Source organism: Girardinichthys multiradiatus, chromosome 18 (assembly GCF_021462225.1).
Source record: "Girardinichthys multiradiatus isolate DD_20200921_A chromosome 18, DD_fGirMul_XY1, whole genome shotgun sequence".
NCBI classification, from domain to species: domain Eukaryota; kingdom Metazoa; phylum Chordata; class Actinopteri; order Cyprinodontiformes; family Goodeidae; genus Girardinichthys; species Girardinichthys multiradiatus.
In genome coordinates, this window is record NC_061810.1 from 5,906,632 (window position 1) to 5,932,592 (window position 25,961).

Sequence of the window (25,961 nt, forward strand, 5' to 3'; positions counted from 1 at the left end):
ATTTCTATCAGAAATAGCTTGGGCAGGATAGAGTAGGATTTTAGGGCGATTTAGAATTGTGCTTCACTGAAATCCAACATTGGGGGTTTTATGACTGCAGCCTGGTGGAGGCTGCTCCCAAAGCTTTGCTCAGTACTAGATTTTCTCTTGTTTTTGCCATAACTGCTGGTTTGACTTTCATACACACTCAATGTTGTTTTATCTTGTGTAGTTAGATATTTTACCCCTTTTGTGTAGAACTTTTGCATGTTTGATTAGGTGAAGATTATAGAATCAGAATAGCGAGGTGCAACAGGGCTGTTGATTTAATAAATATTCATGTAGAGAAAGAGAAAGAGTTTGTGTTTATTTTGAGCAAGAGTGATTTGTCTGTCAAAATAAGGTCAAAGTTCCCCTACTTTCGGTGAAGCAGTTGATTAAACAGTGCCATCTAGTAATAGTTATCAATTATTACAGAGAATTTAATAATTGTAATTATCAAGGGCCTTGAGCTATAATTACAACACCAGAGGACATCTCTGATTTCGATTCGTAAGTAATGATTTTTGGTTGAGAAATAAAAAAAATTCAAATTATGATTTTAAATTATAATTCTTGATAAATATTAATTAATCAATAATCATAATTCTTACACCGTCCATGATCTAATTATGTCATCCAGACATGAAAACAGTGGGCTTAAAGAGTTGGAGTCCTTTTTCTTTAACAGGACATTATTTGGGTATCATCTGCATAATAATAGAAGGAGATCTCATATTTTCTAAAAATAGTGCCAAGAGGAAGCAGGTACAGCATGAAGAAGAGGAGGCCTAAAACTAAGCCCTGCAGAACTCCACACAAGAGAGGAGCAGAGGAAGACACATGGCAGACACAGAAAGTACGCTTGCCTAAGTAGGACCTAAACCAGTCTAGAGTTGTACTGCTGATAACTGTCCTGTCAGCAAAAAGAGGGGGGGGAGGGGGGTTGAATTTTTTCAGCTGCCGCAGGAAGAACATCCTCTGCTGGGCTTTCTTGATGAGGGAGCTGATGTTTGGCTCCCACTTGAGATCCTGGGAGATGATGGTTCCCAGGAAGCGGAAAGATTCCACAGTGTCAATTGTGGAGTCACAGAGGGTGATGGGGGCAGGTGGGGCTGGGTTCTGCCTGAAGTCCACAACCATCTCCACTGTCTTTAGAGCGTTGAGCTCAAGGTTGTTCTGGCTGCACCAGTCCAACAGATGGTCCACCTCCCATTTATACGCGGACTCGTCACCATCAGAGATGAGTCCGATCAGGGTGGTGTCGTCCGCAAACTTCAGAAGCTTGACAGACTGGTGACTGGAGGTGCAGCTGTTGGTGTACAGGGAGAAGAGCAGAGGAGAGAGAACACAGCCTTGGGGGGAACCGGTGCTGATGGTCAGGGAGTCAGAGACGTGCTTCCCCAGCCTCACGCGCTGCTTCCTGTCAGACAGGAAGTCAGTTATCCACCTACAGGTGGAGTCGGGCACACTCAGCTGGGAGAGTTTCTCCTGGAGCAGAGCTGGGGTCAAGAGTGGGCTTCTTAATCAGAGGCTGGACAGCTGCATGTTTTCAGGAACCACACCAGAGAACAGACTGCTATTCAAAAGAGAAAGACCTTACAACAGAGAAGACAGAGTCACAGGTTCAAAGCTGTTAAAAATAGCAGAGCAGGGCACTGAAACTGAGGGACCATGACCAAAAGATCAGATCTGAGCTTTGGTGGAAGTGAATTTCCCAGTAAAATCCAACAAGTTTTCACAAATTATTGAAACCGTAATAGTCTAGTGTCTAGTGTACTAGTCTGTGGCAGCTGTGCTGTGATCTGGGGTAGCTGCAGTTGGTCAGGTCTAGTTTCAGCAACATTATGGGACCAAACTACATGAATATACTGACTGACCAGGATCCTCCATCAGTGAATGTCTTTTTCCGTGATGGCACAGACATTTTCCAACAGGACAATGCCAGGATTCAAATTGTGCAAGAGTGGTACAACATAATTTTACCAGGGATTGACCACCACAGAGTCCTGATCATGACCCCATTGGGAATCTTTGGGAGGTGCTAGAAAAGAATAAGTGCAGTGGCAGACTTCCCCATCATCTCTACAAGATGTTGGCAAAACAATGAATGCAATGTTGTGACATTGTCAAAACTTATTGAAACAATGTGAAGGCAAATGAGTGAGGCAATCCGAGCTGAAGGCGGTTTAACAATATGTTAGTATTTGCCTTTTTCTTTTGGATTAGCAGACGGAAATTAAGTTGTCATTCAACTGCTAGAGTTAATGATCCACTGTTTATAAGGCTTATCACTTCACTACATGCTGATTCTACCAGTGCAGCTTTGTTAGATATTATCCCTATCCATTCGCTTCAGAAGAAACGCTAAATGCTAAACAAGGAAGTTACACTATGCAATAGACAGTCAATCAGTCAGTAATTTTCTACTGCTTCTTCCATAGTGTGTTGCGGGGAAGCTGGTGCCTATCTCCAGTAGTCTTTGGGCGGGAGACGGGGTACACCCTGGACAGGTTGCCAGTCCATCACAGACTATGCAATAGCTTTATGACAAATAATAAACATACACCTTAAATTCAAAGAAAGCTGCTTTGACCTCTGAGATGTAAAGGTGTGCTGACCTTTCAGACCCAGGTTGTTAGCTTTATTGTACTAATAACTAATAAGATCTGCACTGTTTCCGTTGGGTGCTAGGCTACTAGCCACTCTACTGGAAGCCTCTTTAACCACCAGTCCTGATTTATCTTTGACCAGATCAACAGCTGACTTCTCAGTAATGTCATTTTTGTCCTTTATCCTGCACTGCAGCAGACACCATGCAAATCCAAGCAAGAATACATAATTTCACTTTGATGTTCACCTAGTTTGTCTCACTGGTTTCTCTGTTGTTCCAAAATTATGTGAGTAAAGCTTTAACCAGACTCAGCAATGCGAAACTCATGTAAATGTTCTTTGACATGTTTCACAGTTTAACAGACTGTGTGAGTTTTTATCTTAAGGCAAAGCTCTGAGGTTTGAGTCACTAAACAATCAAAAAGTCCTTTGGGAAGTTCGTTGAGCAGCAGACATAAACTGTTTAGTGAAGGATGCCCCCAGCTATTCCAGCCACTCTTTTAAACACAAGCTTGGAATGACTCATTTGTTTTTTACTTTGCTCAAAGTGTTTTAAACAAATCCTAAAAACCTCATTTGAGAGGAAAATTAGATAATAATGTTCTTTTATGCAAAAAAATTGCTTAATACTAAAAATGTATGTGTTTTCCAGGAACAAGGTTTTTATTAAAAGTATAAATTGAGTTGTCACGACTCAGTCTGCGACAACAGAAGATTAGCATTCTCAGCTTTGGCTGCACAGAGTATTTATTTATGTGCTCCACAGATGCCAAATCTCAAACTAAAAGAAAAACAAGTTACATCCCACAAAACCTGCAGTGCTCAGATGCTCCTGCACTTATAAATCAGAAAACACAGAAACAATATATCCTTCTGAATTCAGACAAGGAGTACGAGCCAAAGGAGGAGTGACGAGCGGCTACCCGATCTCTTTCATTTTTCCTGATGCTTCCAACCCCTAATCTTGACTGCAGATGCAAATAGTCTAAAAAACGTCCCCACCAAATATTTGCATTTAAACAAATAGATAAAAGGTCATTTTGAAAAGCTGCCTCCTCATGACTGCAGTGTGAGGTGGCATGCTCCATGTGTCCCTGCCCTCCTGACAGTGTGGTTAAAGCTCCCTAAGTATGGTGCTGCACTCCTGGATTGAGCCACTGTAGGCAAATACAGCTGAGGGAGAACAGAGCGTCCTCTGTGGGTGTGTGTATGAGTGTGTATGAGTGTGTGTTGCACTGTTCAGCAGCATCATGGATACAGGTAAGACTTTCTCATTCATATACAAACCCTTTTTCATTTTCGTAATAGAAAGGTTACTAATGTCAGTGTTATGATATGACAATTCTCTTATGCCAGCATGCTTTAATTTTAAAGATCTTATGAGAAAGAAATTGGTAGGATCTGCTTTCTGTGTGACAGTTTGTACCTTGAAACTTGTTAGATGTTTATCTCCTGCATAGAGCCATAATTACAATAACTATATGAGCAAAGATCCTAATGTTAGAAATTATTTTAACTGTATAATTGTATAAATGTAAATCTAATCTTATTACTTGTTGTGTTTGTTTGGAAATTGAGTAAAACCATTTGCGATGACTTCCACAAAGAGGAATGCAAAAAACATACAGTCATTCAAAATCCAGAAAAGATTTCAAATTTTCAAGAATCTCGTTGCTGGGCAAATTTAGAGCTTATCTAAAACATCCATTCAAAAAGCTGGGGTCTTTTACATACAGTTTTTTGCATGCAATTTCCTTTTGCATAATAAAGTTTGCATTTTCATTGAGTTTAGACCTTTGCTTCCCAGGACTGTCCCTAAATCACACCAGCATCAATGTGAGATTTATAAAAACCAATGCCAAATGACCTGGTTATTAAATAAATGGGATTTCTCCTTTTTATTATAATACCTGGTTTTCATTAATGTTTTCTTTTCATATAACGCCCATCCCTTCCAAGCTTTTCTTGCTACCTTGTTTAAATCGAGTATTTCTAGTTAATTTCTTCTTTTTAGCTGTCCAGTTGCATAGACCAGACCAAGGGCAATTTCCATGACATTTACACACACCATCCCGAAGACTCATTCATCTCTATCCATAAAACTGTGAAGCATTCAAATCAACGCACATTTGTGGGGATGATGAAAATTTGGATGAAGTTGTGTTGGAGGATGAACTGTTTCTAAATGTGTATCAGATGTCCTCTCAGTTGCTTTTTTTCCTCTGCTCGCCAGAATATTCCAAGCGAGTGTACCAGGGCGTTCGGGTCAAGCACACAGTGAAAGACCTGCTGGCTGAGAAGCGATCCCGACAGACAAACGGGTCCAGATATAACGTAAGGCCGACCGTTTTGCTATTGTACGCTCCTGTGCTGTCTGTCCCCTCGTAATCTTTAACCCAAACCAAACACTGTAGCCACAGTTGACATTCAGTTGATGACACAATTATGGCATTGTCTTTGAATAGTATAATCTTCCTGTTTACATTTAGTATTGTTTTGTGCACTAATGAGCCAATGGTTGATCCACTGACCCCCTGTACCTGCCTCCCCCTCTGTTTTGGCTGCCCTCAAGCACTCATAAAGCCCATCTGTAAATAGCTGAGCACAGTGTGTGTAGATAAGGACAAAGCGCAGAGTCCAATCCTGACCTCACAAAAGAACATTGACACAATGCGTGCAAAGGCAATGGCCGTGATCTTCCAAAAAGTCCCTGGAGCTGGAGGGTGGGAGGATAGGGAGCGTAGGTGAGGCAGAAAAAGGGCCGATGCATGGAGGCTGCCTATGCAAAGTTTGATTAACACACACCTGCCAGTAGATATTGTCCTCTCCCATGAACAGGCTCTAGACAAACCTCCTCTTGTTGTCAAACACACACGCACACACCCACACACACACACACACACACAAACACCCATATCCACACACACACTAGCAAGTACATTCAGACAGATCTGGCTGTGTCTTGCATGCACAAGCAAGACTGGCTTTTCATTACCACAAACTGCCTGTCTAAAGGCTTTTATGGGACAGTATTTACACATTGGTCTCTGTCTAATGCTGGCATGTCCACTCTAAAGATATGCAGGTTGCTCACCACTCCCCAGTTAGGTAATGTGGGATACAACAAGACAACAAAATTGTGATACCATAAGGACTGTAGACAAAAATGTAATTTAATTTTCTGGAAATATATGTAGAAGTTCATAACTTCAGCAGAATGTTGGAGTTCTCCATGAAGAAAACACAACAAACTCTGGTGTGCCAGAGCTAAAAAGGTTTTATGCAAACACACATTACAAAGATGCAAAGAAGCCTATGCATCTTCCGACTAGATGATGTGGCCAAGACTAAAGACTTCCACCATCTCCAGTTTCAAATTGTCATGGGAACCCTATTTTATGAACCTCTAAACCATTGCTCTCTCAGCATTCAGCTGATAATTATTTACCCAGGAAATGGAGGCTAGAGTTAATGGGCCACCAATGGTCCATACTGAGAACAGGTAAAATCCAAGTGACAATTTTAGTAAGTAGCTTATGAAAATTAAAGCAGTGGTTTAAGATATTGATTTTTTCCCTGCCTGACACTGCCTCCTTGTCATACCTGCTTGTGTTTTTGTAATATTACCTGGTCTGGTCCTTTGTTTTCTGTCTCCCTGCACCCCAAGCCCACACCTGTTCTGTGTTTTCCCCTGATTGTCTTGTCACGTTTGTCATTGCTTCCCCCTGCTGTTTAGTTTTTGCATTTAAGCCCGTTTGTTTCCGTTGTTCCTCGCTGGTTCCTTATGTTATGTATATGTGCGATCTCGTGTGTTGGCTACGCTGTCTGTGTCCTGCCATGGATAATAAAGACTCATCTCACCTGAAAACCTCGAGTTTCAGGAGTTCTTCCCTGCATTTTGGTCCATCAAAAACCCACTTTATGACACTCCTACATCCATTTCCTGTGTAGGTAATTAGCAACTTTCATGTAAATAACCGCCCAATGCAAAAGTTGACAACAACTGAAAGGTTCATAAAACAGTTTTCAAATAAATCTGTGATATTTCTGAGACTAAAGTTGTTTTAAAGTGGTAGAAGTCCCCATAGGTCTTGGCCCTTTCAGACAAGCCACTAGCTTCAGACTTCATCACCAACATACCTAGATTTATACCAAACAAAGAGAGGAAAGAGTATCTAGTGCAGGTAAGATTAACTGTTTATAACCTTTCAATATAACCTCACTTCACAAACCTCAGTTTTCCCTTTTAAAACACCCAATATTAAAGTGTCAAGTTAACATTAGCAGGCATTTTTTGTGTTTCTCATGAACATTTTTATGTCAAAAAAAACAACACTTCTATTGTAATAAGCAATTATATTATTTCCTTTATCCTCTTAACATGGAAGTATATTTGTAACCAGGTTAAGGGAAGTGTCAACATTTTTGTAATGATCCTGTTTGTTAGACATTTACCTCTTAAGCCACTCAGCCTGATGTTGATCATGTCATGCAGACCGTTGAGGTTGAAAGGATGCAGGTCATCTGCTGCAAAACCTTTTTGTGTTTAAAAAAAACTGTTCTACGTTGCATATTTTCTTAGGAAAAAGAAAGTATACCCCCTTTATATTCTGATGCATAGTTTATATTTTTATGTTTTAGGGGACAGATTTAGTTTTTAATTAGATTTTCAAATTTTGTTTGATTTTCTTTTAATAATTAATGACATAGTAGGGTCCTCTTTTTTTACCATGACTGTGGGCAGAACTCCATGTTCAAAGATAGATTCAAGCCTAAAGCTAAATGACACAAGTCAGTAGGCTGAAGGGGAGACCAAATGTGTCAGTCAGAGGGTCAGTGGGTTAACAGATGAAACATGACCTGTTGCTGAAGAATGTTGTCAGTTTTCTGATGGTGGCAACAACCTTAAACAGCTGAAATATTATTTCCAGATTCAGAAGCATTACAATTTGAATCTAATAGACAGCAAATCCAACTTTTGGTATATAAAAACTCACTTTAATGAACTTATAGCCTTTATTAATTGATTGATTTTAATTTGTTTTTCAAACTAAAGATCACTCAGCAAGACAAAGACTTCTTTCTAATTCTTGTTTCAATCCCTATACGCTTAGTGTGAAGCTTTTGTATTTTCATGGCTGCAAGATAAACTGAACTAATTTAACAACTCCTATTGGTCAGAATTACAACCACACAGGTATACACTTTTTTAAAAATGATTTTATGTGAAATATGTAGACGTTGTGCATCTAAATCATGTGTCAAGTAGTTATTTGCTCTTTAGCTGTAAATATTAACATGCTGCTCTTGGCTGATATAAATAGTGAAAAAGAGTGGCAAGAAATGAGAAGTGAGTAGAAATATGAAATAACTGATATCACTTCAAAGTATTTAAAAATACTTTTCAAGTCCTTTTAAAGGTTACCTACCTCATCTGTATAGCACACAAATGAGAAAAGTTCCAACACATTGCAACAAATAAATAGGTGAAGATACAGCCACACCTGTAAATGGGTGCAGGTGGGTACATTTAAAGTTTGGGTGTAAACACCTCACACTCTTGTGGAGACAAAAAGGAAAATGGTACCAGTTTGTTGTGACATGGGGAACCAAAGGAGGAGCAAAATAAACCAGAGCCCTTGGAAAGACTGCAGGAACCTTCTAATCTTCATTGCTCATTTAGTGATAACTTGACAAGTAGGCCCTACACCAGGAGTTCTAAAAGGTTCAAAGGTAAAAATCTGATATCTAGATCAATTTAAAGGTGAAACAACTATTGACAATCAACTCCCTGTTATTATTTGGCCTGACTTATATTGTGTTGTTTAAGTGTTCCCTTTATTTTTTTGAGCAGTGTATATTTGGCCATGCAATTTCAGCCAGATTATTCTTCAAGTATACTGTAATGGTACTGACAAGCTTCCTTCTGTACATTTCACTGTACCTTTGGCATCCCCCCAAAAAATTGCTTTTGAGAAATCTCTGTTTATTGTCCCCTCTAAAAATTAAAGTCACTTTCCACCCTTGCTTCAGAGTTTCTAATCAGTCTCATCTGCTCCAGCTCAAGCTGGGTTTTACAAAGTTGCTACAATGTTCCAACTATACTTTACCTAAAACACTTTCGTAGTTTATTTTTCACACTAAAGGACTAGCTGCAGATAATGCTAGGCCATCCTTAACATGTTTGCTTTGATATGACTCAGTGTCAATTTAGTATTTAACAAATCCAGTTCCTGGTATTGGAATGTGGGGAAAACGTACTGAAAATGTTGTTTTTCTGTTTCAGACTTTTCACTTTGCTTTGAATGCTGTAAAATTTAATGACTAGTGTTTCAGCTGCTCTATGTACTGCTCTACAGGGGCAGCGGTCTGCAAGAAATTACATAAAACAGGCTGGCAGTTTCTTAAGTTGTCTGTTTCTATCGCTTTTACATTTTGTTTTCTGTTTCTCCTAGTTAACTGCTTCATCTGAAAATTAATCAGTAAACAAGGGTCTCACTTTGAGACTGTTTTGGTACATTACAATGTAGGAGCCCAGTGTTATATTTTTATGCTTCAATAAAAAATCGCTTGGAAAAATCTACTGTACTCTAATGTAACCCTGTTTAAATCAAACAGTATACAGTTCGCAGACAACATCAACTGTTATTTGCAATGTTTGCAAACATTTTGTGTGCTTTTAATGCATCATTTGCATGTATATTTTTGAATGAAGCCTGGGGAGCTAATAATGACCATAGGCACATAGTAACTATAGCCGTTCTCATCCTATGTTAACTAAGGCCACGTTTTATCTCGGAAAATAAAAAGGCCATTGAGAGAGCAGAGTCAGCTCTGACCACAGAGTAATCCTGCTCATGCTGGAACATGCACCGGTACAGTAGAATCAAACAGATCTCACACTGTCCCACTTAAGTAGCTGACACCCATCTGACAATTTCTGGCCAGGTGTGCTGAGACATTCCGCTGTTACATTACATTTGAGAGCTGAAGCAAAACTAAATAAAAAAAACAGATTCAGGGAATTTACATTTACAATTTAAAACATTAGCAACGTAGGCAAAGAATAACTAGTAAACAAGAATATTTTAAGATGTAATTGGTCATCACTATTTAAAAAACAATTAAGAGAAAATTTGGAGTATCAATTAAAATGAATGAAATTTGCTGAAGTACTAAAACTTTATTAACACTTAAAAAATTATATAGAAAAAAATGTTCAAATGACACTTTATGAAATAATAAAATCACACGTTGAAATTTTGCAAAATGTAATTGTGTAACATAATACAACTACTAGTTTGCATAGGAAGGAAGATTTTTTTGAAGCCCTCCCCCCCATGCATCCACATTGAAACACATTATCTGACTTAGCTTGGGCGAGTTCATTTCCATACACAGCCTTCAGAGATGCAGTGAGCCGTACCTGGGGCACATGAGGAAGTCTTGGCACTGGTGAATCACATTCAAATTCTGCCCTCAAAATTTGCGTGTGTCCCAGCAACGTGGGCCTAATATCAACTCTTTCATGTTAGCAGTATGCAAAACAATAGCCTCTGTCATTTTCTGTACTGTGTGAGCGGCTATGGACGTCTGCACTGTCCGCATATCTTTAACTCTGCACGAATGTGACTGCTTTAAGAGGCGAAACAGAAATTCAACAAATTATCAGTCCTTTTTGACTAAAAGTGTTAAAAAATGAAATGTAAGTGTTAGAGCGCATTCATCACTTATTTCTACAGAACTGCAGCCATCTAAGTATAAACATTTAAATCGATAACATTACAGCAACACTGCAGCATCAACAGGTCACCAGCTAAAGGTTGTTTTTGTCTGAGCAGAGGATGCAGCAGATTCAATCCAAAGGTGTTCATCTAGTGTAGGGGAAACTGTATTATGTTTTCGGAATCTCTGGAAATTAGATAATACATTTCATTACATACAGAATATCTAGTCAGCCCTTCTTTTTCTTCCCTTGTGTTGCCCAGTGCTGCTGAAGTTTCTGTTTATTGCAGGAGTCTGCTTTACTATATTTGTTTTCTGATTGGGATTTAGCTCAGGTGGCCTGCCTCTCCATTTCACCAGGCTGCAAACTTTCCAGCTGAAGATCTGGTGTAGGATGAGATTTGATTGAGTGCTCTTGTGCTTCTGCCTCTTCTTCTTCATCATTCTCCTTGTTTTATCCTCTTTATAGCTATTTCATGTTCAATTTCTTTTCCAGATTTACTTGCTGTGCTTTTCTCATTTGTTTTCCTCTGACAGCTACTTTAAGTTTGGATAGATTTGTACTTCTTAATTTACGGATGTTCTGTCAATAAACATGGTTTTAGGTCATACATTTAGCTTAAAAGTAAACTGTAAAAAAAGAAGCTATGAATCACACTCAGTGTAATCATGTTACTAAACCCATGGTGTTACAATAGAGAAAATATTACTAAACTTCAGGAATGGCATCAGAATCTTAAATAAAATCATGAAAAGACAAATGGTTCCCTCTTTAAAAGCGACGTGGGGGCCCTCTATACATAACAACACTGGATGCATGTCACCAAAGTATCCCCAGGAATCCTAACATTTGATACAAAGAAGGGTGTATATATATAAAGTCATTTTATTGGTGTGTTCGTGAAAATTCCAACCAATCTACTCTCATCTTGTAACTTATGTAAAAGTTTCTGGCACTCTGGACTTCAATGTCAAGGTGACCTGGAAAGCGGCAGGATGTAATAATTATTTCCACAGCTGGACTGTTTCTGAACAGGCCTATCTGCTCATTTGAAATCACAACCCTTTAGTCTTTTCACAAGCCAAGAACATGACCTTATCTAAGCTGTTCTTGAACTGGGCTTGTGTGCTGCTTTGGAATTACTTTGTCCTCATTCCCAGAACAATTTATGCCAAACTCTCTTTCACATATGGAAACAACAACAGTTGCATTTTTATCTACCTCAAAAGTTGAATGGAAGGAAAGGTGTGGCTTTAAGAAGTGCTCCAGCAACAGGGGGTAATCTCAAACTTGACTGTCAAGCAAAATCCATCCAAGAATTTGGGGGAGTTTCACAAGGAGTGGATTGAGTCTGGAGTCGGTGCGTCAAGAGCCACTATGTACAGATAAATCCAACACATGAGCTACAAATGTTGCATTCTCATTATTATTTTTGATGTTGTAAATTTGCCTTTACTGTACAGTCTCTTATTCTTATTTTTTGTTTTTATATTTTTACCTTTGTGTGAATCTGCATGCTTCCATTTTCCTTTCACTTTGCTGCTGGCGCACCTGAATATCCCCACTGAGGGACATTAAAGGATATTTCTCTTCTATGTTTCTTCTAAGTTTACGCCTGTCCTGGACCAGAGACAACGTCAGAAGTGTCTAACCTGGGCTAAGGAGAAAAAGAACTGGACTGTTGCTCAGTGGTCCAAAGTTCCCTTTTCACATGAAAGTCAAGTTTGCATTTCATTTGGAAACCAAGATCCCAGAGTCTGGAGGAAGAGAATCCACATTGCTGAAGTCCAGTGTGAAGTTTCCATTCAGTGATGATTTGGGGCGTCATGTCATCTGCTGGTGTTGGTCCCCTGGGTTTTCAAAAGTCCACAGTCATCGTAGCCATCTATCAGTGAGGTTTAGAGCATTTCATACTTCCTTATGCTGATAAGCTGTATGAAGATGCTGATTTCATTTTTCAGCAGGACTTGGCACCAAAAGCTGCTTCAATGGTCATGGTGATACTGCTTGATTGGCTAGCAAGCTGACCTGACCTGAACCCCATAGAGAATCTATGGAGTATTGTCAATAGGAAGATGACAGACACCAGACCCAACAATGCAAATGACCTGAAGACGGCTATCAAGCATCCTGAGCTTCCTAAACACCTGAGCAGAACCACAGGCAGACTGCCCCCATGCCTCGCTGTGTTGATGCAGTAATTTATGCAAAGGAGCCCTAACCAAGTATTGATTGCAAAAAATTGGACTTACTTCTTAAAAGCCTTTTCTGTTTAAATCATATTTTATATTAAAATCATGTAATACTCAAAATTTCTGAGACCCTGAATTTTGAGTTTTTATTACGAGTAAGTCATAATTATCCATATTACAATAAGGCTTGAAATATTTTACTCTGCTTGTACTGAATTTATATAGTATATGAGTTTCACTTTCTGTAATAAGTTTTCCTTATGATGACATTTTTTTGGCTATGTCTTGATAGGCTTGCATTGATAGGAAAACCAAATAGAATCATATAAATGAAGCACTTCTTACAAAGCAACATAATGTGGTTTTAACATCTGGTGCTTGTTTAGAACTTGAGTTGAAAAATCAGACCTTGAAAAGGGTGTCACAGTTTTGACACATGTCGAGTGTAATTGGATATATAGTTGTTTTGCATTTTAAATATTCTTGTATTATTTGTAAATTGTATCCAACTTTCAATGTTTTATGGTTTTAGGGGTTAAAGGGAGCTACAACTTTGTGGTTCAGGATGTCAAGAAAAGCACTCGACTTAGCAGTGTTACAAATACCTCACAAGAATGGAATAGACAAATTTAGTCAAGTCATTGTTATAGAATAATCATGAATTTGGAGCTCCGAAAAGTCTGATCATCATATCTCATCAAGTTGTTTGCAGGTAGCAATCTTTATATCTCAGCGGTCATGAGTGTGTATATTTGGTTGTTCAAAATAACACACGATTCCTAGCTGTCAGGTCATTTTATTTGATAGGCTGCCGAGATTCCTGCTAACTAGACTGAAAGATCTGAGAGACGAGAAAGAAGGACGCATATTTGAAAATTAAGATGATTTGGGATCATTTGTTTTAGACACAGCATTGCTTGTTATCAGTCGGTCAATCAGTCATTTTCTTCCGCTGACTGACTGGTTTGTTATGTAAGTAAGAAAAGTGAATCCCAGTCTCATTTATGTTGTGAAAGAATCAACTGTAATATAATCTATGATTGCTTCAAAAGCAAACACAGATTAGATGCTGGCAAATCTCCAAGCAAAGAAAAATATATGAATTTAAAATCAGAAAAATATAGGAAATAGCTTAAAATCAAAGGCTCATAACCTGTGGGTTGCAGTCATAAATATTTCTTTTAACTTAGGATACTGTAGCTCAAGTCATCTGGGTTGTAGCTCGTAACATATTTGATATGGCCGAGGATACCTGGCCTGCAGAACACAATATCAAGCAGCTGCTGTTGACATTTGGGCCTCAGCTCATGAAAGAAAATATGATCATAGACACTGAAACTTTAGCTTTAGCTCACTGTAACTTTAGCTCATGCTACTGATCAAAGCCTCTTGGTTCCAACTTACGACATCCATGCTGTGGTTCACGACAACAGCTTCAGCTAACAACATCAGGCAACTGCTGTGGAAATTTGGGCTTTGAATCCATAGGTTACTGCTCTAAAAGTTTGAGCCCTGGATCACAACACACAGGCCACAGCTATAGAACTTTGAGTCCCAGCTCTTCACATGGAGGCTGTTAGCATAGACATTTTGAGCTCCAGCTCACAACAAGCAGGCTCCAACTTTAACCCTTCGGGCTTGAGATTTGACCTTGTCCAAAGACATTTGGGTTTAAGCTCATAACATAGAAGGTTCAGCGCCAAACTTTTAGGTTACAAGAGACTACAACTATAAAGACTGATGCTTCATTCATGAGATAACTGGTTGATGAAACATCGGTTTTAATTGACAACATTTGGGCTCTAGTTCACAACCTTAAGGCAATGGCTGCAACTCATAACCTGCAACTCATCACACAAGATGATTATTGGTACTGCCATTTGGGTGGTGGCTGTCTCGTTTAGGCTTTTGCTTATGATATGATTGTTAGTCATCACATTTGACAACATCATGACATCTGGGCTAGAGATATAAAAACCTGTGTTCGCAGTACTGGCCTGCCAGCTATTGCTGTATTCATTTTAACTCTAAACTAGGCTCTGGATTGGCAAGCAAGCTATGATTCTAGGCAATGGAGTGAATACTATGTCAATGAAAGTTTGGACGCTTACTCATAAAATGTATTCTATGGTTGATATTGCATGGAAAGTGGCAGTTCTTCATATGCTGTCTTTAACAGACTCCATTTTAATGTATCCGAATTGCTTAGTGAGACCCAACTCTCTGCATGTTTCTTTAGACACTGTCTTGACAACCTCCTGTCTTGTGACAGGAGGTTGACTCCTTGAGAACAATCAGAGTAAAGGCTAAATGCCAAGCACATCTATGTTTGGTATCCAAAGCACAGGGGCGCTGGATGGCTGACATTGTTTTAGATGCTGAGTTGACTCTATGGGGGGCTTTGGACTGGTCTTAGGGAGTTAGCAAAGTGGAGTCTGAATTGCTGTGTGGTAATATGAAATCCAGGAACTGTTTTCCAAATAGACTATCGGAAGAAAAATCAACAGCTGTGCAGCCTGCATTTCCATTCTGCAGACATTTTATTGTGCTTCCTTTTGCTCAAAGCATTTATTGGCAAAATCAGATGATTTCAACCAAATATACATACATAGTTCAAATATGTTGTATTCTAAACTAAAGTACTATTTGTTTCTCACAGGGAGGATCGACTACTCCACCTTCATTTGTCCAGATGCCAGGTATGTCTCAGAAGAGCAAAGATCCTCAGCATTCATTCACAGCTACCGGGGAGATACATCTGTAGACCTTTACTGTTACCACACTTTTGGCCCCTAAAACCGCAGTGTTATTTTTCTGCACATGTTGAGCTTTTGCAAAATGAATAAATTGTTTGTTAAACACCAGTTCTCCTACAATCACTGCTGTTGTGACATCAGTAATGATAAACACTTTCTTGTCCTCATACAGGGTCACACATGCTGCCCAGCTACTACAGCATGAGACGTCCTTTCATATCCGACTCAGACTTTTGTACATCCACCAAGCAGTTCCCTCCTGATGTCTATTCTTCCACATCACCTTCCACTATGACCAGCTACTCCTCCCTTATTGACAGCTACTACCCAGAAACCTTTGGTGACTACCGCAGCGCCGCCACCTTCTCCAGCTCTGGAAGTTCCTTCCTGCCCTCGACAGCCATTTCATCCCTGTTGCCACCTTTCAGCGGAGAATCGCCACATCTGTTTTTGGTAGGATTCTGAATCAGAGCTACAGTACTACAGTGCTTTGCAAAGCATTCATGTCCCTTGAACTTTTTTACATGAGCTGACACACTTTAATAATTGTGAAGTGGAAGGAAAATAGTACATGGTTCTAATTTTGTTTACAAGTGTGGTGGGCATTTGAATTCAGCCCCAATCACTCTGACTAAAACCGAATGCAACCTATTTGTTCAGACGTCACCTCACTAGTAAACAGAATCCATGTGTGCAACATAGTAGTATAAACATAGCTGTTTTGTGAAGGTCTCAGATATTTGTTATAAAAGCATATTCCAAGATTTTCACATCTCACAGAGCTCTATTTAATCCATCAACCAAAAACGGAACTGATTACTTACAAAGACATGTCCGTGCACCGAAACTGAAAGGAGAGCATTAATCAGAGAAGCAGTCGAGAGGCCAATTGTAACTCTGGAGGTGCTGCAGAAATCCACAGCTCAGATGGCAGAGTCAGTTGACAGCTAAATTATCAGTTGCACACTCCACAAATCTAAATTCCAGCAAAGGCGATTGATGCTTTATACTTCTTCAATTCTGTTAGAACCAGATTTTTTATGATAAATTAAAATGTTAAAATGGAGACACAAAGTATTTATCTGTTATTAACCCCATTTTTTGCTTTTATTCTAATTTGATCATAAAAAGCACCAAAATCTTTGAACATCATTTACTCAAAAGCAGGCTCGGGTGCACTCGTTTCTTAAACTTGGTTGAATACAAGTGTTTTCTACGAGTGTCCCATATCAGTTCTTGTGCATTGCAACAAGGACTTTTATTTCTAAACCAAAACAGAAAGCAATCGAGCCAAAATAACTGTATGCCATTGTTTTAATAAGGCAAACCTACAAAATGCTTTTCATCATTTAGATCTACAGTGAATTAATGATCCCGTTTCTACAAGATGATGTTTGTTTCATTAAATTTTTTATGTTTGTGGCCCGAGAGTGCTTTCACCTTGAGGATGTCGGACCACATGGTATGTAGTTTGGACACCACCGGTTTAGGTAAAGCATATTCTTATGTTTGAATGTCCTAGGCAAAGGCCAGACTTAAATCCATTTGAGAATCTGAGGTAAGAATTGAAATTTAATGTTCACCAATGGTCTTTATCCAATCTGACTGAGCGTGTGTTATCATGTAAAGAATAGAAACAAATGGAGTCATTAGATGCCCAAAGCTGGTAAAGATATGCCCCAAAAGACTAGAAGCTGTAATTGCTGTGAACGGTGGTTCTACAGAACTTTGACTCAGAGAGGCTCAATATAAGTGCATGCCACACTTTATAGGTTTCTATTTGTAAAAAACAATGGAAAAAAAATTTATACGTTTCCTTCCACTCTTGTGTTGGTCTAAAATACATTAACTTTCGTGGTTGTAGTATGACAAACTGTGGAAACCTACAGGGATAAAAATACTTTACAGTGGACTGCAGGTGTTTCTGTTCCAGTAAAATGAATATAAAGGACATAAAGGTCTGTTAGTCTGCTTAACCAATGTCATAGACATATAACTAAAAGGCTCATATAAAGAACTTTTAAACTGTTAACCCATAATTTGTTCAATTTTGGATATTAAAAAAAATATGATACATTTTGTTTTTCATTTGTAATCACAAAAGCTTTTATAAGAAAAATTATAAATTGTACTTGAAGGCCACCAGTTTACTCATGTTGCTGCTTAATGAAGAAATGATCAAGGAAAACACAGTGAGTCTATTTACAAAAGCCCCTCCAGAAGGCTGATACAACACACAATGTCTGGATTAAAACTAAGGATTTCATTTTTAATATTTTGTCCCTCGTATATTACTCAACAGATCGTTTTTAATTACACATTAATGGTAATTATCTGGTTTTGGTGGCAGGTACTTCCCTCTCTTCCCTAGCAACAGCATATTCAAAAGACTACAGCACTGCACTGTGACTGTATAGTAGATTTGTTAACTGCACGTGTCTACATCCACCGTCATACCTTAAATGGATACACACACTGTGTTGTGTATCTGTATGAGGCAGGAGTGAAATGTGGGCATTTTTAACAGCTACAGAGAGTTTCAAGGAAGGTCCTGGATGGAAACTGGGATGTTTTAATTTGGGTCTTTAAAACCATTCCCTGGTAAATATCTCTATCTGAAGTCTGTGAGAAATCCTAGAGATTATATTGAGGCAGTTTTTAGAAAAATATTTTGGGTTTTTGAATAGAGAACAAAGTCCTTTAAACTATATCTATTTTGATTTAGGGTTATTTTAGCCTCACAGTACTACATTAATGTCGTAATTTGCCAAAACATAGGTAGAGAAGCTTTATTTAGAGTTGACCAATCAAACATGACAAGATGTTGGAGGATACCACGGTTTTAAAAGATATAGCTTCAGCCATCTGTTCCTGGGTTTTACCCTGGTAAATATGGAGGAGTTGCAGTGGGATAATAATTGGCCCCAGAAAACTAGACTGGTTCCTGGAAAGGGTTCTTGTTGTGGAAATGCTCCTCGTGAAGTTAAAAGATCTAATCAGAACCTTGAATGTTAGAGGTCTGATTTGGAAAGTTGAAGAACCCCTTCAATTCAATTCAATTCAGTTTTATTTATATAGCGCCAATTCACAACACATGTCGTCTCAAGGCACTTCACAACAGTCAGGTTCATACATTCCAATTAATCCTAACCATTGAACAGTGCAGTCAGAGTTAGCTTTTTATTCAAATTGGATAAAAAGTGTTTCTATCTAAGGAAACCCAGCAGATTGCATCCAGTCAGTGACTTGCAGCATTCACTCCTCCTGGATGAGCATGTAGAGACAGTGAACAGTCACTGGCGTTAACTTTGCAGCAATCCCTCATACTGAGCATACATGTAGCGACAGCGGAGAGGAAAAACTCCCTTTTAACAGGAAGAAACCTCCAGCAGAACCAGGTTCAGTATGAGCGGCCATCTGCCACGACCGACTGGGGGTTTGAGAGAACAGAGCAGATACACAAAGAGAACAAAGAAGCACTGATCCAGGAGTCATTTCTATGGGAAGGAAAAGTAGATGTTAATGGATGTAGCTCCTTTAGTCGTTTCACCTAGAAAGAAAGAACAGATAAACTCTGAGCCAGTTTTCAAGGTTAGAGTCTAAAAGAGAGCACATAGAGTTTGTTACAGTTAAGCTCAATCAATCACAATGTCTAAGAGAGAGAAAGGGTTAAACATTGAAAGACAGGGCCATGTGGATTATCGGTAGAGGGTGAGCATTAAGTTGTTGTCAGCAGAAGCTTGGACGATGCCGCTCTCCAGAAAGGTGTCACAGGTAGACACAGAGTCAGGCCAGGTGTAGCTTCTAGGAAGAGAAAAGAGAGAACAAGGTTAAAAGCTGAAATAATAGCAAATAATGCAAAATTGGAGAGTAGAGGGAGAATGTAGCGAAGAGGGTGACAGTGGCCGTTATGTCCTCCAGCAGCCTAAGCCTATAGCAGCATAACTTCAAACTCCAAACTCAGAAATCCAATATGTCTGCCAAGTGTATCAATAAAGGCAGTGTTAAGCCCCTTTCAGATTATTTTAGATTTTGTGATTTGCATGTGTTTATCACGCGTCATCACTGAAAGATTCCCACTTGGAATATGGGGAGGTCAATGCATTAATATACGATCCACCTCAGGACAACCTCTTAAGCCCTAATGGTTTTAGGACTTAACAGGGTTCCGCCTGAAATTACATACCTGAAATAAATTGAGTATAGCTCCACAGTTAAATACTTCTGGTACCTGTGTAAAGGTAAGACGCACAAGAATGTTTTTCAAGTGGAAGCACCGTTGCAACTGTTACTATGTCTGATTTATTTGTGATTAAACAAATAAATAATCAAACACATCGCACACAGCTCAACCTGCTGGCAGGTTTGTCAGGCTTCACACACCTGTGACCACTGTGACCTGTAATGGAGGGTTGTGAAATATGTGTGACAAAGTACAAATCAGACAACAGCACAATCTGAGGATTTGCACAGAGCAGAGACAAAATGATCCAGCGTCTGTCTGGTCTGAGAAATATGTTGGTCAGCAGAATCTGGAAAAAAGGAACATCCTGAGCTCCTAACTTAACATGCATCATTAATCTGTCATCTGTGGCTCCCTGTCAGATGACCATTCTGAAGCAATGAAAACAATGATGGAAATGATCAATTTTCTCAGAACATCCTCTTCCTACCAGTATCGCATGCTTAGGGAATTTGTCAGAGACATTGATGCCAATGCTGATGATGTTGTGCTGTACAACAATGTGAGATAGATCAACAAAGGCAGTGTCCATCTCCCGGTGCAGGGACAGGTGTAAGGACACAAGATGTGTGTTCTTCTTTCAACTTTATTGATAAGTTCATTGTAAACTTCAGCAATTGTCTTGATAACTCCAGCAATAAACAGCTCACCATGTTCATTCAGAATCCAATTCTCATCACAGATATCAGGAGCTTCACAAAGGGAGTCACCCCTCTCCCAATGCAGTTGGTTGACCTCCTAGGAGATTTGGCCCTGATAGAGGAGTTTGCCAGAACTGACCCTTTCACTTTCTGGCTCCAAATGGTTCCCGAGACAGTTTTCCATGTCTGAAGAAAGCAGCCCTGCATATCTTGACCATGTTTTGCTCCACACACAACAGTGAGGCAGCTTTCTCCACAATGAACATAATCAAGATTGAATATCGTTCCAGGCAATGAGAAAACCCCAAACATGTATGAATTATCTTGACCCAATTCAAGCCCAAGCTCACTTCTCTCACTGAGCACACCAGAAGAAAGCGATTCCATAGAAATTTTCAGTTATTAAGATGTTTTGAGATTTAACTTATCTTAAAAAGTTTGAGACAGCTGAGTCAAGACTATTGTAATTCTTTACTATCAGGATGTCCACAAAATGCAATTAAAAGCCTTCAGCTGATTCAAAATGCTGCAGCAAGAGTTCTGATGAAAATTAAAAATAGAGATCATATTTCTCCTATTTTAGCTTCCCTTCATTGGCTCCCTGTTAAATCCAGAATAGAATTTAAAATTCTCCTACTCACATATAAAGCCCTTAATGATCTAGCTCCATCATACATCAGCGATCTGAGGGTTCCATATGTTCCTAACAGGGCCCTTCGTTCTCAGACTGCAGGTTTACTGGTGGTTCCTAGAGTCTCTAGAAGTAGAATGGGAGGCAGATCCTTTAGTTATCCGGCTCCTCTCCTGTGGAACCAGCTCCCAGCTTTAGTCCGTGAGGCAGACACCCTGTCTACTTTTAAGGCTAGGCTTAAAACTTTCCTTTTTGATAAAGCTTATAGTTAGAGTGGCTTAGTTTATCTGGGAGGGAGCCTTCCTCCCTCCCTGTTGGTTGGAGTAAGGGGGAGTCAGGTTTAGCATAAATCAGCTCAGTTATGGTTGAGGTGCAAACACACCCTCCATTTCTGCTACCTGTATGACCCCTTCTCTTTTCCGATGGTTGTGATCAGTCTGACAGAGAGAGGTATCCCAATCCTTGTGGTTTTTAGTATAACAATGATCATCAGTGGGACCCTTTGTGAGGTGCCTTGAGACGACATTGTTGTAAATAAGCGCCGTTTAACTAAATAATCTGAACTGAAACTATCTGTGTAGTTATGCTGCTATAGGCTTAGGCTGCTGGAGGACATAATGACCACTTTCACCCTCTTCGCTACATTCTCACACTACTCTCCAATTTTGCATTATTTGCTGTTATTTCAGCTTTTAACCTTGTTCTCTCTATTCTCTTCCTAGGAGCTACACCTGGCCTGGCTCTGTGTCTACCTGTGACACCTTTCTGGAGAGGGGAATCGTCCAAGCTTCTGCTGGCAACAACTTAATGCTCACCCTCTACCAATGATCCACATAGCCCTGTCTTTTAGTGTTTAACCCTTTCTCTCTCCTAGACATGGCGATTGACTGAGCTTCTACTGTAACAAACTCTAGTTGCTCTCTTTCAGACTCTAACCTTAAAAACTGGCTCAGAGTTTATCTGTTCTTTCTTTCTAGGTGAAACGACTAAAGGAGCTACATCCATTAACATTTACTTTTCCTTCCCATAGAACATACTCCTGGATCAGTGCTTCTGTGTTCTTTTTGTGTCTCTGCTCTGTTCTCTCAAACCCCCAGTCGGTCGTGGCAGATGGCCGCTCATACTGAGCCTGGTTCTGCTGGAGGTTTCTTCCTGTTAAAAAGGAGTTTTTCCTCTCCGCTGTCGCTACATGCATGCTTAGTATGAGGGATTGCTGCAAAGTCAACGCCAGTGACTGTCCACTGTCTCTACATGCTCATCCGGGAGGAGGGAATGCTGCAAGTCACTGACTGGATGCAATCTGCTGGGTTTCCTTAGATAGAAACACTTTTTATCCAATTTGAATAAAAAGCTAACTCCGACTGCACTGTTCAATTGTTAGTATTAATTGGAATGTATGTACCTGACTGTTGTGAAGTGCCTTGAGACAACATGTGTTGTGAATTTGCGCTATATAAATAAACTGAATTGAATTGAATTGAATTTGAAACAGAAAAATGGAAAAATCAAAAATTTCCTCCATTTATTTTTTTGGAAGTTAAGCACTTTATGTGAACATTCACAGTTGTCATGTTTATTTATTTTATTTTTCGACATGTAATCTTACTTTTATTCAGTAAATGGGATATACATTTCATAAATCAAACATACTCAGGTTTTTGTTACGGGACAATTAATATTGTCAGAAAGTATTTAAATCAGACTGAATTCATTTGATTTGATTGTCAAATCAACGTCGATGTGCCCTGCGGTAGACTGGCGACCTGTCTAGGTTGTACCCCACCTCTCGCCCATAGACTGCTGGAAATGGGCACCAGCTCCCATGTAACCCTGTACGGAAGAAGCAGGTATAAAAAATAAATGGATGGATGGTTACTATAATCTTGCAAACTTTACCTTCAAGAACCTTTCTCGGATTGGACCTCCCCAAATTTTAATACACTCCCCCAGCTCCAGAGGAAACATCTTTCTCAGGTGTATGTTGCAAGTTGTAAGCCACGCCCCTTTAGTTCCCCAAACCCAACTGCACAACAATTAGCAACTTCCACTGGTTTTCTGACTTCCATCTAGAACAGAGCTAAGTTGGGTATGATCTCATTCAACTTCTGAGATAAATTTAATTCGCTTCGCTAATGTCGACTGCCCTAGAGGACATTACAAGAACTGCAGTGTTGTCACTTAGTTGGCTTGAAGATGTTCCAGTCAGATACTTTTATGTTAACAACATGCTGTCATTATTTATTGATAACACTCTGATGTAGATTTTTATGCAGCCTTTTCCACGTGTCAAACCTCTCTTGAGGGTGGTGTGTTTCTGCACCATGTTAATGGTTACTGTGATGAAAGCTCCAAATTTCAGATATTATCAAAAGCAGCATCAATATATTCTCTTTAGAAGTGGTAAAATGTGTTTTTGAAAACACAGTACCTTCCATAAAAGTAGACGAAATGAAAATTATCTCACTAAGTAAATATTGCCATTACTAAGACCTTTTGTGATGGAAGTAGATCATGTCACTATCTGATGAGGAAATGAATAACTGAAATATTCTTCCTGTTTGTACATGTTTTTTTGCTTTAGCGTGACTCATGGGACCAGTCAGGCCAGGAGCCAGTATCCCAGGTGGAGGGCCTCTGTCCGGAGAGCCTGGGCTCTGTCAGTGTCCCACCCTCAATGCCTAGTCCAGAGCCTCCAGGGAGCCCTCCCCAGTACCGCTCCCCCAGCCGCGGCTCCTCCATGGGCCCCGTCTCCAGCAGCCAGCTGTACACCCTGCATTCACTGGAGGATGCCCACTACCACCCTTTAACCACTAGCAGCACCTACGCTGTGCCTTCCTCCTTTTCCTGCCCCCCATACATGAGCAGTCCTGTCAGCGATCTGGTGTCCAAGATGGTGACAGAAGAGGTGACCGAGGGTCACGGCAGCCTCCCGGCCGGCACCGAAGCCCACTCCTCATGGGCTAAGGAAGACGGGGTGAGCTCATGGTCACCCTACGAGATCAGGAGGGCCTACTGACCAGAGAGTCTAGCTAAGACTGAGGGTTCAAATGTCCAAGTGAATGGAATTTCACAGACTTTTTCCAGGAATTAATCCACCAAAGACTGAGCTTGAAGTAAATTGTTGAAGAGGTGTTTTTTGGAGATCGTTTACATCTATTCGTCATCATTTTCTTATTTTCTCATTTTAATTCATATTTGTACCTTTATTAGCAACATGGTAGCAATGGTTGACTAACTTGGCCAAGATTATGTGGTGCATGAATCACATTTATTTACTGAAAGGAAACAAACATTAAGGCATTTATTATTTTTCTTTTTTTTACTTTAGTCTGTTTTTCAAGGTTGTATTATATGTAAAAAAAAAAAAATTGGAGAGGATGGCAACAGTTACTTAAACTGACATCAATGAAATACATCTACAAATAAAGTAAATTGTTCTCTTTTTGTAGTGTTTAAACTGAGAATTTCCCTATATGCAGTACATGTAATATCTTAAAACTAGTTCCACTGTCTCCAAACAGAGAACAGACTGACTTAATGAGGACTGGGCTTGCTGTTTTGTTTATCTTTGACTGATTGTTTTCAAATCTCTCTTCAACCTGATCTAGGAAAGAGGAAGACATTTTTGGATGTAAATCATACTTCACAGCCTTCTAAAAGTTTCCATTTCTGTCAAACCTTTCCCCATTTTTTTCCTTCCTTTGGATTTTATGAGATAGGCCAACACAAATAGTGCATAACTGTGATGTGAAAAGAAAATACATACATATGATACATATTTTTTAATATTTGTAAAAATCTCAAAAGTGTTGGGTGCTCTGTGTTTATATCCCCCGAGTCCATACTTGTAGAACCAACTTTCATTGTAGTTAGTTTGCTTTATAATTCTAGGGAAATCACATTTTTCCCATTCTTCTTTAGTTAGATTGGATGGGGAGCTTCCATCAATTTTTCAATTAATGCCACTGATTCTTAATTGGATTTAATGAATGTGGTGCAAATGGATTTCAAATTGCTTGTGCAAAATTACAAACAGGACTTCATATTAGTGAAGGAAAAATGAAGCTTCGTCAAGCACTGAAGCTTTCCATCCAATTGGTCAGCTCATAGGCCAAAGGTTCATGATGCTTTATTTCCTTTACTGTGCCATCAAGTGGACAATAAATGTAAAACAGGCAGTGATTATATTGACACAACTTTAGTGTGTGAAGCTTTAAATTAAATAAATAATTTTTTGTGATGCCAATACATACATTTTGAATATCGTCTGAATAAGATCTTTATCTGTCATTACGATACAAAGGCTAAATCAAACGGAAAGTGATGTGAATGTGCTGGTGTTACTTTGTTTGCACTATTATGTTCCTAGGGACAACATTTTATTTATTTTTATTTAAAATTGCTACTTTTCCACTGTGCTGGACTTCAGGTGGTTTCTCATTTTTTAGATGATTTTGCCTGCTTTAGAAAATACCCTTTCACAGAGCTCAGATAAGGAAGAGGTAGCCAGAATAGAAACAGCATCTTTATACAAGTTGGGATTCAGCAGCCTTTTGCTGCCACTTATATTTGGAAGCAAACCGACGACCCAGCTCTTGAATCAGTTACAAGGTACATTCTGCAGGGATGTCCCAAAAATCTTTGCACTGTTGGAGTTTGAACAGATTTTAGAACGTCTTCGTTTTTATGTCTCTTTTTTTGTCGGATTACAGCTTGATGTATCCTCTGTCATTGTTTCTCTGACTTCCAGCAGAATTATGTCACTCTGATGTCAGGTTAGACATATTCATATAAAGAGCTGTAATATTTTTGTGTGCTGAACATCCTTTAATCTAGTAAATATGTTATCAAAAGCAAATTGCCTGTATTTGCATTAATGCTGTGTATGTTCTACATATATTGTTTTTTTTACTATTGAAACCATGTTGAACTGTACTGATTAAGTTTTAGCCAACATTAATTACATCTGAAGATGTTATCACTTCCATGGCTAACCGTCACAAGATAGTTGATGTCCGCAGCTTTAAACCAGAGCAGTTCAACCATCTTTTAATATCATACACAAAGTCAGCCCATGATTGTATGAGGCACTGGGCAATTATTGGTTTGGGGTCCTTCTTTAGTGTTAAGCCTCTCATCCA

The 25,961-nt window shown here is 39.2% G+C and overlaps 1 protein-coding gene and 1 long non-coding RNA gene across 2 annotated transcripts in view; one reads left to right on the forward strand and one right to left on the reverse strand.

Moving 5' to 3' along the window:
• The window catches only part of LOC124884447, a 63,316-nt gene that overhangs the window by 32,149 nt on the left and 5,206 nt on the right, over nt 1-25,961 (reverse strand). The window lies entirely within an intron of this gene.
• On the forward strand, nt 3,713-25,558 carry LOC124884445 (uncharacterized protein C11orf53 homolog). The gene is made up of 5 exons (XM_047392369.1): nt 3,713-3,891; nt 4,865-4,965; nt 15,209-15,248; nt 15,478-15,758; nt 23,402-25,558. Exons 1-5 carry the CDS (start codon nt 3,882-3,884, stop codon nt 23,834-23,836), a joined length of 867 nt encoding a protein of 288 aa, XP_047248325.1. The 5' UTR covers nt 3,713-3,881; the 3' UTR covers nt 23,837-25,558.